This window comes from Scomber scombrus, chromosome 8, assembly GCF_963691925.1.
Source record: "Scomber scombrus chromosome 8, fScoSco1.1, whole genome shotgun sequence".
In the NCBI taxonomy this organism is placed as follows: domain Eukaryota; kingdom Metazoa; phylum Chordata; class Actinopteri; order Scombriformes; family Scombridae; genus Scomber; species Scomber scombrus.
In genome coordinates, this window is record NC_084977.1 from 23,302,724 (window position 1) to 23,319,114 (window position 16,391).

Below are 16,391 nucleotides of genomic sequence, written 5' to 3' on the forward strand. Positions count from 1 at the left end.
TGGTTTTCTACATAATAGTGCAATTAACTTGTTTATCACAAGCACCATTTTGTACCTTTTAATGTCTTGTTTATGTCTAATCAAAATATCTTGTTAGACCTGGTGATATATGGGATATGAACATTTGACTGGTTTAGTGTGTTTTTTTCTTGGTCCTGAATGTGTTTTTAAAAAGAAAAGACAGGAAAAAAAGGAAATGTAGCTTTCACTGTTTACTGCCTCTGCATGCAAATATCAGTTTCAGGATTCTGAGAAGCAACCGGAATCCAATAAAACAGAAACCTGAAACTCCACATAGATGCAATAAAGTGAAATTAGTCTCTAAAGCAGATCTGAGGATTCAAGAGCAGCTACAGAGAGGCAGTCAGCCAGGAGAGGAGGCACCCGCTTGCCAGGTCGTTAAAAACGGTGATAATTTGAAAGGATTTAGCGTTTAAGTTTGATCCGGCTTTTTATTCAGCCAACTAATTTGTCGCTGTCTGGTTCAGGCAAATTGTCTTGATATAGGGGCATTGGCTTTTGTTAAAGAAGTGAGCTGAGCTAGCCAGTATCTTTTCTCCAATTAACTGGGCATGGAGAGAAACCGTAAAACAGTCTCTGCTCTTTTGGCAACTTCTGTCAGCGCTCGAATGAACACTTCATTCCCACCTGCTCCGTGGTACTGCTCCAGGTTTTATTGCAAACTCTTACATCTGGAAAAGTCTGCGAGTGGGAACCTCTTTCTTCCTGAAACAGGATCTTGGAGCATTTATCTAGTAATCTTCTCTAGTTTTATGCTGGATTTTATTTATTGATCTGCTGACATTTGGTTCTTTTTGAATCTTTTGACACATGTTTTTCCTCCCAGGTAGTGCAGACGCATGCATAATTATGACCAGACATTCCCCCCCTCGAAGCTATCATAAGAGATAATTGGTCACAAGGATTCCAGTCATCATTTCAAATGTAAAATACAGAAGCATTCATTGGGGTTTGTTGAAGATTTCCATGGAAACAGCAGCAGTAACTATGGAAGTGTGGAGGCAGTGATTAAAGGTAATGAGCGGGGTGCAGGATGTGCATGTGTGAGCGAGCAGGTGGGTGTTTAGGAGTCAGGGGTTGAGGTTTCCATTTTTGGGGAAGGTATGATGTAGGATAATAAATGATGAGGATGAGTCAGGAAGAGAGATGAAAAAACAAATACACAGAACAACACATCAGAAAGTGGGAGAGGCAGATAAAAGTAATAAAATGGCCCTCGGCCCAGCTGGAGTCGGCGCTGACCTGAGCAGACTCGCTCATCTTCTGCTCAAACTCTCCTCCCACACGGTTGTACTTCTCGATGCACAACGCAAATGACTCAGCCGCTTTCTTAGACTTCAGCTCCGCCTAGTGAGAAAGAGAAGGAAAAGGGAAATAATGGCCTTTAGACTCTGACACTCATTCACAAACCTGGAATTTAAAAAAATGAATAGCTCAGTTAGTGAATGGGAATGATTTCTTCCCCATAATTATAATTACTCCATTCAGTATACCTTGAAAACAGGAGCAGCAATTTATTCACAGAGTGGATGTCTAAGAGCAGAGCAGTTGAAAAATGTTGTTTTCAATGATAGCAAGCTGGGAAGAGACTAATTCATTTAACCTCAACCTAACAGACACTCTTGTTCTAAGAGGGAACCACGAGAAACCAGTGAGAAACCGGTGTATGACGCATTTTTGGGTCACATAAATAAGTATAAGATAATAACCTGACATTCCTAAGCTTATTCATGTATACTGATAAAAGACACTGAGCCTTTTAGGTTCTAGTTCGTATCATCTACTCAGTCTACTATACTTTTAAACACAAATTCAAGCTCTATTACATATATCCTTCTTGTTGATTTATGACAGAATTTGAGACATAAATATAGAAAGTATTTGTTTTAAAACTCAACTCTTTCACTTTATCAATGCAAATCCCAATCACAGGGTTTTACTCGTGAAATGGTATATTTAAAAACTAATGTCATAATCAAATTAAGTCAAATTAAAGTCAGCAAAAAAAGCAGCTTGGCTCATGTTCACTGGGACTAACATTATGTTTGTTGCCATAAAAATAAATAAAAGGACTGATCTTGCATCTTGCTCAACAATGATTCTAATCTAAAATCAGCACCGTTTTTGGTTTAAAGTGTCAGATTACACAAAAATGCAGAATAAATAGAATGCTGCTAAAAGTTTTCAAATATGTAATGTAGTGAGTAGAAAGTAGCTCCAATGAAAGCTGTTCACAGTAAAGTTTGTTGACTATCCAAAAGTAACCGTGACGTTGTTTGGAGAAAGATGATACTGTTTAATATTTGAAGTGTTATTCTTGAATGCTTTGAGCCTCACAAGCAAAATTACATTCACTTCAACTGTATCAGAGTGAAAGCAGAAATCTCAAAAGCTGAACAAATAAAAAACAAACTGATCAAATGGATAGATACCACTAGAGGTAAGTGGGAAAAGAAATAATAGTTTGTCTTTTTTTCCTCCTTTTGGGTGAACCCCGCACAAATTAATTTGATTTATAGGACAAATCATCTGTTCTTCAGTTCTTTAATCAAAACAATCCTGAAAATAGAAAAAAGCTTGAGGCTAACTTTCTCCAGTTCCTTCTGCGGAGCTCCTTCCTTCCTGAGCCGGTCCAGCTCCAAACACTTAGCGTGGTAACCCTCTTTGGACTTCTGAAGGTGACCGCTCTGAACCTGTAGTGCCTGCACAGCCTCCACTGTCCCCACCATCTCCTCCTTCGTCTGGGTTACACACACACAGACACACAGAGACACACACACACACATATGGACACACAGTACAGATCATCATTGTATTTGATACTTTAGGGTGAATGCAGCAATTACGATGAAGGTAGAGGACAGTAAGTGGATTTTCTGTCAGATAAATTAGATCAGGAGCACAGAGGCTCGATGTAGGGCAACCAACAAGGAAATATACGTATATACGTCCACTGAGACACACACAGACGCAATAATCTGCCAGTTTCTTATCCTGCTTACGTACCTTGCGGTGAATTTTGACCTGCTCATCTCCGTACTTGTTGATGTCCCGGATGAGATCGTTCATCTTTCTCATCAGCTCAAGATGGCAGAGGGCCAGTTTGTCTGAAGACACCCTGAAAACGTCCCACATGGGAGCAAACGTCCTGGAAAACAGTTTACAAAAGCTAAAAGTTAAAAACTGTTTTACAATGTAGGAAAGCAGTTGAAATATATATTTAAATGTACTGACTTACAATAAAAATAATGATAAAACACAATACAATAATACAAAAAGATGTCATTAGAAACAGATTTTTTTTTTTTTTTAAAAGGACCAATAACTCAATCAATCATTAATCCATCTGTATATGAGGTTATAATATAGTAAAAGTTTATAGGTAAAAGCAATTTTAAAGACCTGAGATAAAAGTTGTTAGTGAGGAGCATGTTTCTAGCTCTAAAAGGAAGACTGTTTCAGAGTTTGAGTGTGTTTAAACTATATTTAAAAAATCTTGTTCCTATAAAAACAAAAACAAAAAAAACCTTCCCAAGTAATTTATACCACACAATATTCCATAACGTTCCAGAAGATCCCTGATTAGAAGGAAACTCTGCACGGCATTTTAATAGCTATAAGGTTTATAAGGTTTAAATTATTGGGTTAAACATTTAAAATACATTGAAACATCTGTCCTGTGTTGCCTTGTGGATTCAATTGTGTTCAGCCACCACCAGATATCTCAAACATCAAATCAAACAGAATAAAAACTGAATTTAAAAAAAATTGATTAAATTAAACTAAAACAAATTTAATGAAAAAGAGAACAATTGAATTTCCATTTAAGATGGCCAAATGTACTCTCCCATGCTTGTTCCGCCATCACTAACACGAATGAACAAACGATTAGCAGGACTTCATGTTTTAAAATAAAGTCCATACTACCTTCTTTGTGTATTCCTACAATAGGTACATTATATACTAATTTATAGACAATAATACATCAAACATTTTAAAGCATACTGTATAGGCTAAAGGAGGAATTTCTTATACAGTAACTGAACATTTGGTGATGCAGATGGTGCTCATCCATATCTCATATGGAGCCATATGACGACCACATATAATTACAGTAATGAACACCTTCCAACAGTGTAAATTTTACTGTAAGGCGCCGAGAGGAGGAATGAGGAGCGGGTGTTGATTGAACCTGAACCTGAACCTGAACCTGTGTTTATATGACGAGTGCAGTGCCCGTCCAAAAAGTGCCTGTTCAGAACAGGATGATTGCTTCTTCAACACATAAAAAAATGTATGCAGTTGATGTGAGGTGTGAATGAGTATATACACCAACAACATGAAAGAAACTAAAACTCTATTATACACAGATGATATAAATAATAGGCTAAGTACTAAGTTCCATTTAAAAATGGAATAACCTGCATCCTAAAATAAAGTGGTTTGATCATTTTGGGCTCTTATATCATTCCTGTTTTTTGTGCCTTCAGTTCAGATTTGAGTGGGTATGTTGGCTCTTAAGATTTGTGCTTTGTCTGCAGATATACAGTCACACAGACAGAGGTTCATTCCTTTAGCAGATAGATGGCACTCACCCCTGTGGACTTCCATTGCTGGCCATCTTAGACAGTTTGCTCATCGATTTGGAGTAGGTCTCCTCGATGGCAGCCCTGGAACAACAAACACACAAAAACATGACTCATTTTTAGGGCAGCCCTGAGGAAACCTGAAAATCATGCATGAATACATTTCAAACCTATTAACTGTTAATACTTTATATATGTGTGTGTGTGTGTGTGTGTGTGTGTGTGTGTGTGTGTGTGTGTGTGTGTGTGTGTGTGTGTGTGTGTGCGCAGGAGGACAGAAGAATTACGCCTCTTTTTTCTTGTTTCTCTACTGAAGTCTGAGCTGCCAGGAACTCGACAGGAAGAGTAATGTTTTATGCATTCTTTAAAAAGTGAATTATCCTAAATCGCCATGAGACCGGCGAATATAATGCACTCCAATAGTACTTCCTCACAACCCAATTGCCACCGCTAATGGCCTCATATGTTACGTTCTCTATCTATAGCTTACTTTGGCCCAAACGTTGGGCATCCACCAGTACAGTCAGTGAGATAAAGATTTATTTTCGTCTGTGTTGGGTAAATGTTGCAATAAGCCACATTTAAATGATAAATGGACTTGTTTCACGAGGCTCAGCATAAAACTTTAATAGCCATCTGTAGACCCCGAAGAGAAAGCAGGAAGGAACATTGATCCAAATATCCTGAGGGGGGAACAGAGCGACTTGCAACTGAGGAGGACCGAGAGTCGTAAACACACAAACATACTGCTGATCTGTGTTTGTGCTCAAACTGGGTCAAAAGTAAAGCTTACAAAGGCTGGAACTTGTTTTCATTGTTAATTTATATTTATTTTCATATATTTATTCTGTTTGTTTTACCTTTTTTATATTTCAACAGTTAATTGTTAATTTAATCATATAAATGTGGCAGTCATTCAGGTTAGAGAAGCGAGATCATGACTAAAAGGTTGTCTGTTTAATCTCTGGACCAGCTGGATATATCTGTGTGGGGAAAGTGAAAAAACAGCACTTGCTCCTCCCTCATTGTTGCCACTGAGGCACCCTTGAGCAAGGCCCTTAACCCCAAATCCTCCAGTAGACCTGCCCAGTGGCTTGCAGACCAGACTGGTTGCTGGTGTGAATGTGTGTAACTATGTAAATGTGATCAGGACACTGCTGTAAATGAGAGGTTGCCTCTCAGTGAAACTTCCCTGAATAAATAAAGGTTAAAGAATTTTTTTTTTTTTAAACTATTTAGCCAAAAATATGTCGAACAAAAGTTTAGCCTAACTAAGAGTTTATTTAAATTACTTACATACTGACTTTATAAACGCAGTACTATATAATCTATTTACATTCGATCTTTATTTAGTTTTTGTCAGGTCAATGCAAATTAAATCTCCTTGATGTTTTGATTTTTATTCTAAATTTTGTAACTCTCTCCTGAGATAAAAATGTTAACTATCACTCCCTCTGTATCCAAAATTATTCAATTTAAAAACAGCAAATTGTCACATTAGTGAAGCTGAAACATTTTGACTTGACAAAAGTAATTTAAGTTATTAGATATTACTAATATGTATTTATTACTACTATCATGATCTAAATATTCTTTAACTCTAACATACTGTTCATATTCTGACTCACAATTAGTATTTACACCAAATCAAATTCATAAATTCCCCACGAGTCATTAATAAATGCTTGATTAAGCTTATGGAAAAAAGACATTCATAATCAGTGTTTTATAGTCCAAGACAACATTTTATAGAATATGATGAATACATTCACATGTTTTAATGCAGATTTTTGAATTTGTTTAATAGACACAGGTCAAATGTGTACATTAACATATATAAAAATGTGTATCAGCTGCACAAAAACTTAAAAAATGATGTATTTCATTTCCATTTTTGTATATTCTGGGTCACATAAGGAAAAGTCAGGCTACAAGAAATGTGTACATGATGTTTTTACAGCTCTCAAATGTAAAATAAATGGGTCCATGTTGACCCTGAATAGTATGTAAGGGTTAAGCACGATACTGTTCACCAACTATTTGATTAAGTGACTGATCAGTATGACCCAAAATCAAAAGGGCTCTGCAGTTTATCCTCTCTTGTTAGGCCCCACTAACAGCGATGTAGTGGTATGTTTTCATTCAATTAATTACCACAGTGACGGTGGTGAATGTAACAGACAATAGCTGAAAACCTTGAGAGTGTAGTTTATGAGCTGTGTGTGTGTTTCACTGTCTCTTATATCAGAATGACCTTTCAGGAAAGTGGGGACAGTGAAAGACAGGAAATTTATCAACACAATTGCCTCTCACTGGTCCTCAGGGATCACACACACACTATTTTACCCACAGAGCCACTATTTCATTTCCTGACTGCTGATTTGTTGTCTGCTGCTGTCCGAGCAGATAAGTGAATTTCCCCTCGCAAGGAATGTGCACAGGCCGTCTGAATCAATGTCAGGATTATATCACTGGTCCGACAAAGCGCTCTGTGTGCTAACTTCCAGCTGCGAGAGCACAAACTCCTGTGGGAACCTCATTACTCCCCTCAATTTACTGGCTGCTAATCAGTAATTAGTAGATGGAGTATTTAATATAACAAACTACCCAATTTGAGAAGACACTTTTAATTGGGTACCACCTCCCTCAGTTAATGTCGTTGCGCCTGTCACACTTTCAATTCTCACACAGCATATATGCAATTTACAATGATAATGGAGGCAGATTTACCATCAACATTCCTGGTCATTTTTAAAACAATGGATCCTTGATTCCAGACAGATGCAGACAAAGGCACATTTTTCATTTCTTGTCGGAAACTGCAGACATTTATTAGATGTAGCTGTTGTTAATTTAACTAATGTTCACTCAACGACAAGGTTGTAAATGCTGTCTCTGGCCAACTTTTAACATTTCCAGCTGACTAATTTTTAAGTTGGTCTTTCATATACATTTGATGGCTACATACATGATGGTATGTTGATCCGTGTAGAAGACACTGAAATAAAGGAGCAGTATTGTTAGAGCTAGTGAAAGCAAAAAATAAGATGTAATCAGACTGTTGTTTCATTCTAGCATAACTCTATTTGGTTGCTTCACTTACATGGATAAGCAAGACAAGAGGTTAGATTTATCCTTTACTGATCCTATTTTCAAATTGTATGTTTTCACTCTCATTGTTTCAGGATAAAAGATTAAAGCTTTGATCCAGACAACTTAGAACTTGAACATTTCAAACCTCCTACATGAAATAGTATGAATGAAGGGCTCTGACTCTGGAAACTTGGGGCAATTTCTTGCACCCCCACTTCACTGAGAAGCAGATACTTTTAAGTCAGTCAATATAGCAGCATCCACAGTAGCTTTCAATGGTGCAGAATGAATCAGACTTTCATGATCAATCCTGCTTAGTTAGGCTTTATTAGTGAATGACGTAGGCTATGAGAAACATGACATGATAACGGTCCTACGTGGGCTATTGAGTGTAATTTGCTGACCAGACTGATGTAAAATATTATGTGCCATAACCTAACCTTAATGTATTCAATTAAGCTCTGATGACACAGATATTCATATGCTGCTTTCCAGAATACGAATTTCTCAAAGTCAGCCGTGTTATAATCATTCGCATTTGACGTCGGTAGACATAATGGAGTGCTCCAAGCTCCGAGGGCAGAAATTCAACAGGGACATTTTCTCTTTGAATGTTGAGTATGATTCTTAAGTCCTGTGTGCACCACTTTAACATTTGGAAAAAGCCAAAGTTTGACAGGTCTGCATAACTTCTTACAGTTGCTACGCTATGTTAGGAGAATTTCTGTTCGTGGGAGGAGTTCGGTGAAAGATCATTTGAGATAACGGAGAACTGATTATTGAGTATTTAAAACCTAGAAGTAGAAGCACGGGGGGGGGGGGGAAGATAAACATCTGTACTGCTGAAAGCTCAGACATAATCCACCTATTCAGACTTGTGTGTGCATTTGAGAGACAGTGCACCTCAAAAGTAACACAGTAGTGAGGACAAGGGGTAAAAGGTCAGAGCAGAAAGAGGCAACTGAAGCATTTTGATAAAGAAAGACTTGTTTAAGTGTCTTCTCCGCAGCATAAATCATGAACACCTTGTTAGATGCAGGCAAGGATGTGAAATCCAAAGCAGTTCATTTGTAATCTCTGAGTGTTTTTACTCAACCTTGGCAGAATGTCTCCACCCGTCCCATCTCTAGCGCCACTTCCCACACAAATATTCACAAATACACACAAAACCTTACCTCTCACGGACAAACTCGGCTAGCTCCTTGGTTGCCAGCTGGCCATGTTTCATGTTGTGGTAGAGCACGTCAAAGCCGGCATTCTTCTCCCCCTGCAAACGTACAAATAAAACACACAAGCACATACCGTCTGTTAGCGCCGAAACGAAAAACAGCAAGTTATAGAGTGATGTCAGCTGGTTACGGTTGCACTGATTCATTTAAACACATTCCTGTAAGTGACACTATCAGAGGTTAACCCAAACAGACATTTAGGGGCAGAGTAAATCAGCTTTTGATTATTTTTAGAGTTGGAAACAATTTACAGGCACTACAACAGATCATGGAAATCAGTTCTATTTGCTTATTATTAACCAAACTACCAGTTTTGTTCATATACTATTACTGTTGTCTGTGTTTCATTTAGGTGTTTTCATACATTTTAAAAGTTTTTCAGAGTTGGTCTAAGCCGTCATTTTTATTCGGTGTCAAAATGCTCGGCTGGTTTGGTTTCAGATACAAAAACACATCACTGTCTAAATGTCAGTTTGGCAAACATAAGAAAAAGCTAAAGCAACCAATTATATTCCTCTCTTCTGACCTTTAGAGTATTTGGCATTTTGTTATTTTTGCTTTAAACAACGGCTGTGGTGACATTTGGTGGGACAAACCCGAGAGTTGCGGTTCTTGCTGATATTTTGCATACGGAGCCCCGAATTGCTGCAGCTCTCCACTGGAACGCATCTCACTATTTTCGGTTCATCTGTCAAGCGCACAAACCTCACGGCCCGACATGACTCGATTTTAATAAAATGTGAGAAAACCACAGAGCTGGGATGTTGTTGAGAAAAGAGTTTGCCTACCTTGCAGCTAAGCAGTTTTAACACATCTGTGACATCACCTCACACTACTGCTGCAACAGCACAAACCTACACCTGGTTTATTTTAAGTCTTTGTAATCCAGCAAAGTGTCCGACTGAGGCGGCATCACTACAAAATGCCTGTGTTGTTTCTTGAGACACATTTTTCTGTTGACAGACGGCTGCCTGTTCACACTAAGAGACAGACAGCTGCTTCCCAGGACCTAAAAATACCCTGTCTCAGAAGAACAGACCAATTCTCAGGTACCAGGGGAATGGCTGGAATGCCAAGGAAGGGCCCCACACACACACACACACACACACACACACACACACACACACACACACACACACACACGCTCGACTCCCAGTGGTCAAGAAAAGAAACAGTGTTGTGGTTGTTTTGGGAGGTCTACCTCGCAGCCAGCACCAGGCGTCTCGGACAGGTTTGGTGACGCATCAGCTCATCCATGCCAGACCTGACAGAAAACAACCAGCAAGCTCTGCCGCTGAGGCTTCACTGCTGACATCAGCCTTATTCTGTCACTTTCACTCGAATTTGTTTCTTCTTCCCCCACACTGGAAGAAAACAAATAATCGGGAGTATTCGCACACTGAATGGTGATGCCAGTAAGATTTTTAAAACTAAAAACTAAAAAAACTTGCATTTTCTCAGCCCGATAAACCTTTAGGAGCTTTAAACGACTGTTTGAAGTCAGGTCAGGTCAATTTTATTTGTAAGGCCTAATATCACAAATCTTCCTCATGGGGGTTTATAATCTGTATAGCAGTACACATCCACTATCCTCAGACCATCAAACTCTGTTTTAACAATGTCCATTTTTACTTCATTGATTCATGTATCCTGCATCTGGACTAAATATATGAAGGGATGTGTTGAACTAACTACAAAATCATAAAAATGTTAGGATAACATCTTCTGCATCTTCTGAGACGAATGTTCCAAATTTCTGGTCAGTACATTCACACTGAAAAAGTCAACACAGAAAAACATGATGAGACATTTCCACTAAAAGTTGAATCACTCTGACTAACCAGGACTTTGTTTCTGGAGAGTCATGTTGGAGTTTTTCAAACTTCACTTTTTTCAGTACTGTCTACACCGCAAAATAAAACTGATTAAGAGTTCTAACTCAAAAACTTCAGCTAATAAAGATTTAACTGCATGGCTAGATACCACTGATGTGAAAAAAAGTTTTTATTTTACCTTTTAGACTCTAATATATCAGTATGGCTGTAATAGAAACTAGATGACATTTCTCTAATTGTTAACTTTTTTTTTTTTTTTTAAATTGTGTTATAAAAACATTTCGAAAAATGTGTCTTTTTAAACATTGCAGTTGTAGTGAGGCGAGTTACATCACCCTGAAACAAAAGATCATTTGAGTTTAAAGAGACTGAGGTAAGAGTTATAATCAGACTGACTGAATATGACTCAACACAGTATGAGTCATTTTCTATATTATCAACATTCAGGCCCATAATCTTCATTTCTTAACAAAGAATATGTTTAAATGTTACACAATAAGTTGAATGCCTGTTAGAAATGGGGGGGGTGGGCCTTCTGTAGGTGGTATTGTGTTGATTATTAGCAGGGGTCTACTCTATTTAAAACTGTGACCATTACTCTCTCTTGGTTTTGTGTCCTGCAGTTGGAGGGCGTCTTTTGTTGAAACCCTACCCTCGCCACAGAAAGGTGAGCTGCCCGTCTAAGCCTAGAAACACATAGCACCTGTCCGACACTGCTAGCAGGCTAGTGTGTCGGCTGTATGCAAATACAACTCGTCAGCCAGCCGCAGACTATGCCAGCACAGTGTTTGATAATTATTAACATCAGTAAGACGCCTTGAATATTTGAAAAAGCAAATATGAGCGCACAGTGCCTCGAGCGATATGTCACAATTTTATAGCAGCGGTACTTTAAATTATTATACATTAAATTTACTTTTGTAAATGTTCTAATATTTACTCAGGACTTTGCTGAACTGCTCACAATGACTCCACCATCATTACTTGACATGAAGTAGTTTGTATTTGATGACTTGTCGTTGCTGATGTAACATTTAAAGCCACTAAAGTCAAATTTTCTTCTTTCTTCTTTCTTATTAAAAGCAGCTTTTTTTCACACTCTCTACTAGGTGCATCATTGTTTCGTCACTTTACATTATTCTCTTATCTTTCAGAGTCAGCTATCTGTTGTGGTGTTTTAACTTTCATTGCTTTGTTGTAGCTTTCAAGGGAGTGACTCATTTAGTGCTGTCGTTCAGTGGCCAACATTTCCTAAAGAGCTACAGCTGTCCAAATTATTTCTTCAAGTGAGGACTGATGGATCAAGTGCTGAGGAGTGAAAGCTTGGAGGGCGATTACAATATCCTGCGTTCACTCGGTTTATTTGTCCTGCACTGTGTAGTTCACAGCAGACATTATACTGAAGGATGATGTATTGGCATTGTGTTCAAAATACACTTTTCTGGGTTCATGTCGGTCAGTGTAGCTCAGGCGGTAGAGCAGGTTTGCCATCAATTTAATCCCAAACTAAGCTAGATGCTCAACCACAAATTGCTCCTTATGTGTCTAGAAAAAAAAATACAAGTCACTGTGGACAAAAGTATCTGCTAAATGAATGTAATGACATGTTATGTTAAAAGGCTGGAGCTGCTGCAGCACTTGTGTGATGAGTGTATGATGTGTTTCTGACTAAAAGGGCACATAAAAGAACCATGCTGTTACACTGGACATAGGGACTGTATTTTATTTGTAGATTATTTCGAATATATCCTGTATACACTGTTCTGATTGCCAGAAATACTTGTTAACGCACGAAATCCGTGGCTGAAAACAGTGAAAAATAAGCTTTTTTGTCCACTGGCCAATTCTCTAGTGAACATTCAAATTTTACCAGCCTCTAAATAGATTAACATTTTATTTTTGGCTGGTTAGTAAAGCAAATCTACCATCAACTTACATATTTTACCAATATTTGGATGGTGGCTGGTGCTCATTTTGTGCCCTGGCTGAAAATAATCTACAACAAATACAAATGTTCTTCTTGAATGTTCAATGGGAATGAACAGACTTGGGGCTGAGAGCCACAGCAAAGGTATAAAAGCCTGAAAGTATTGAGAGATAGACTAAACCATTGTTGGTTTTGGTGCTTTCATTCTGGGATTCATTGTACGATTTATCATTTAAAAACAATCACTAAGCGGTTGGTAGATTTAGGATTAATTTAAAATATCATATCTTGCTCCAGTTCAAAAAGCCCCGTCTCGTTGTTTGGCTCTGACTTCTGCAGGTGCAACAAAAATAAATGATACACACTCGTGCGTGTTTAGGTGTGCAGAGTCTTGATTGCGCAAACAGATGTGAAACGATACTTGCAGATGTTGAGTCATGCTAAGCAATCGCCTCGCACATTACACGAGAGCCACAGTCCTCCTCTTCAAGTGTCTTCAAGTGGCGTAATGTATTCCTCGAGCCTTCGGTGAATGAAAATCCTTCACGTCTGATATATGCAAACCCCCTCTTCTCTCGCCTCTTGCTGATCTCTTTTTCATCAATTAACTTGACCATTTTGGTTACGCACGATGGAGCTCATTACCATTACAATGAGGGGAATGATGGGAGAGGAGAAGAAGAAGAATGGAAGTGTGGGGTGTGGGGGGGGGGGGGGGGGGGTGTACGAGGAGGTGTAAAATCTTTGTGGGGCAATACAAGCACAACTTTCTCATGAAGACTTAAGACTTACTACGAACTGTGGATCTTCTCAAATTTGTTAAGGGGGATGGTAAGTAGCAAGGGAATTATTTTATCTCTCACCAGCGTTGCACTGTTAAAGGCTTATAGGAGCGCTGGTTTAAGCCTCCTTTTCTCAAAGTGGTAAATGGTGATCAGGGCTGTTTAACTCTACGGACTTTAAGAGCAGCTGATTTTTGTTCATTCTCAGGTTTCAAAGCAGATCTCAATACATAAGAATGCTTTGTATTTGACTTCCAAGTATTCATAAAGCAAAAAAACAAAAAACAAAAAATCCTAATACAAGACCATACAAAGATCTTCAGGAACAAACATATTAGCAGGGGTCAGTAGTTAGGTTCAGCCAAGGGTCAGTCCTTTCAGCGCTGTTCACTGGTGGAGACGATGCAGGTTGTACAGGTGCAGCGGAGACTCAATTCTTTCATTTGTTTGATAATCAATTGTTTTAATCGCATGAAAAAAAACTTGGTGAATAGTTAGAAAACTGAAAACTTAACGTTGTAAAGCCAACATTTTTTTTATTTTTTAAGTTTAATATATACTTTTCTTTTTTTTTTGGACAATAAAGTTTATTGTTAAATTGTAAAATATGCATCCAATAATATCTGTCACAAGTGTTTAACATTTGAGGGATCATTGCAAAATATGTGTCTGTAAAGTCTGTATGTATCAGTTTATTGGATAATATATTATTGCAATTTTTTAAATCCCTAATATCAGTATTGGCCCTAAAAGTCCAGTATCAGTCAGGCCCTACTTAATATACCTACATTTAAGTTAAATATAATATGTTTGATCAATTAATTAAGAAGTCTCAAAAGGTGGAAAACTGTTCTTATAAGCTGTAGGAATAATGTGCGACAGGTTATCTGAAACTCAACATTTTGTTTTGGTGAATTTTGTGGTTTCAACAGAGAGCTTGTTAATGCTTCACTGTAGGGATTTGTAAACAGAACGAGGCTTAAAAGCTTTTTCACACACCTGTCTACCAAATCCTCATATTTATGCTGCTATTTTGGATCATTAATAGAACAGAAACACAAGATATGTCTTCATTCTTCACCACGTCAGTCACAGGACACATTTTACCTCAATCATCGCTTCACTTGTTTGTGTTTGTGTGTCTGTTTGAAAACTGTGTGTGTTTTATGTATCTCCAGAGTTTGGCCTATGTAAATGCTCTCACTTGATTCTAATTAGATGCATCCTCAGACTCCCCCTCAGGCACGTACGAAACTAATTACAGAGAGCGAGGAAAAACCTGGTCTGAACTAAATTCTGATCTGCAGGGCCCGCTTCACAGCTGCTTCACCACAACAAATATGAGATCTTCCTCTGTGTGTTTGTCTTAATTCACAAAGTTGTGCTGTCAACCACAAAAGCACAGACAGAGAGGGACGATGAGGCAAAAAGCTGCATGTGAACAGAATCCTTAACTTTTAACAGCGAGGTGCAAAAAGGTTATGTCAGAAAAACTGTCTCTTAAACATGAACCATCAACAGCACCCCTTTTTATCTTAGCTCATTGTGGCAGGGTGTGGCTCGATAAGCATTAGCTTTTGAAAAACCTGAAAATAAATGATTAACAGCTGACATTAACATGAACACATCTTACACTTGACTGGATGAATGCACTTTTCAACAATGTTGTTGTTCTTCACTTTTGATTTTCACTTAAATATATGATGGGTGTTCGATACATTAAGTTTATCCGGAGATATAAACCAAAATCTTAATTTGAATCAATTTTAAGCATGAAAATCTATTCAAACATTTAAAAAAAAGAGAGCATCTACAAAAAACTAAAGGTGGTGCTGGATGGTACAAAAAGAAACCTCACCCAATGGATTGTGTGTTAGGACTGGATGTACTGTCCAACCCTGAGAACACACACACACAAAGCGAGGTGCAAGCACTAACATATCAAAATTACATTATTAAAACAGGTTGAACGGCTCTTTTAAGGAATCATATGGGAATAAACGTAGGATATTCAAGAAAAGCTGTGCAACCCGTTTGATTTTGAAGGGCATACGTGCATGTACATGAAATATGTTCACTGGTGTTGATGCCCTTTAATCTAACTAACTGCACTGAATCGGAAACTAAAATAATTCACAAGACGCTTAGTCACTGCAGAATGCATTGCTCTGTGATATCAGCAATATGACATGCAGTTTATCTACAACACCAACCACTCTCTAGTGTACCAAGTTGCTCACTCTAGATTTCTGCTTTTGTTTTTTGCAATTTGAACATGTGTACCCAGTAAAGTGAGTGTGGTGTTGCTCTGCTTGGCTCAGGCTTTCTAATACACTTTCTTCATTCTCTGGCAATGTTCAGAGCTCTGTCTTTAGTTCTGGCTATTGTTCAACTCTGCCATTACAGTCTGAGCCTGAGGGGATCCGGTGTCTGAGGACATTCCTGCACTGTAATATGGTCCTTTTAAACTAAATTAAAAAAGGTACTGAGCTGCAGCACAACAGAGGAAAAAGGTGAAAAATGAAACAGCTCAGGTCGTAACAAATATCAGACTGTGACGTGTATGTTAAGACAACAACAGTCAAAAACATGTACAAGGGCCATATTCACACTGCAGGCCTTCAATACTTGTTTTCAGGTGACTGTAGAAGTTCAGATCTGACTGCACGTCAGACGGTTAAATTTCCTGCATGACATAAGACAGTTGTTTTTGTTTTCTGCAAATTTCCTGTTTCGAATTCAGCTTCTTCATGTTTGCACTTTTCTCATATCTCCTGCAGGAATAAAAATAAGTAGCCTCTAGAGATCAGGGGAGTGTTGAGATCTGAATTTCACTGACTAATCTTGCATTCAAGCTGCACCCAATGCAGAGGATTTTTGGCCTGAACAAATTCTTTACACTATTGTTTGGATGATAT

The 16,391-nt window shown here is 38.2% G+C and overlaps 1 protein-coding gene across 1 annotated transcript in view; it reads right to left on the reverse strand.

Moving 5' to 3' along the window:
* The window catches only part of fcho1 (FCH and mu domain containing endocytic adaptor 1), a 65,526-nt gene that overhangs the window by 25,537 nt on the left and 23,598 nt on the right, over positions 1-16,391 (reverse strand). The window contains exons 3-7 of the mRNA XM_062424291.1: positions 8,876-8,967; positions 4,617-4,691; positions 3,028-3,169; positions 2,610-2,762; positions 1,264-1,368 (exon numbers count right to left, since the gene is read on the reverse strand). Of these exons, the coding sequence (XP_062280275.1) occupies positions 1,264-1,368; positions 2,610-2,762; positions 3,028-3,169; positions 4,617-4,691; positions 8,876-8,967 (567 nt within the window). The remainder of the gene's footprint in view (positions 1-1,263; positions 1,369-2,609; positions 2,763-3,027; positions 3,170-4,616; positions 4,692-8,875; positions 8,968-16,391) is intronic.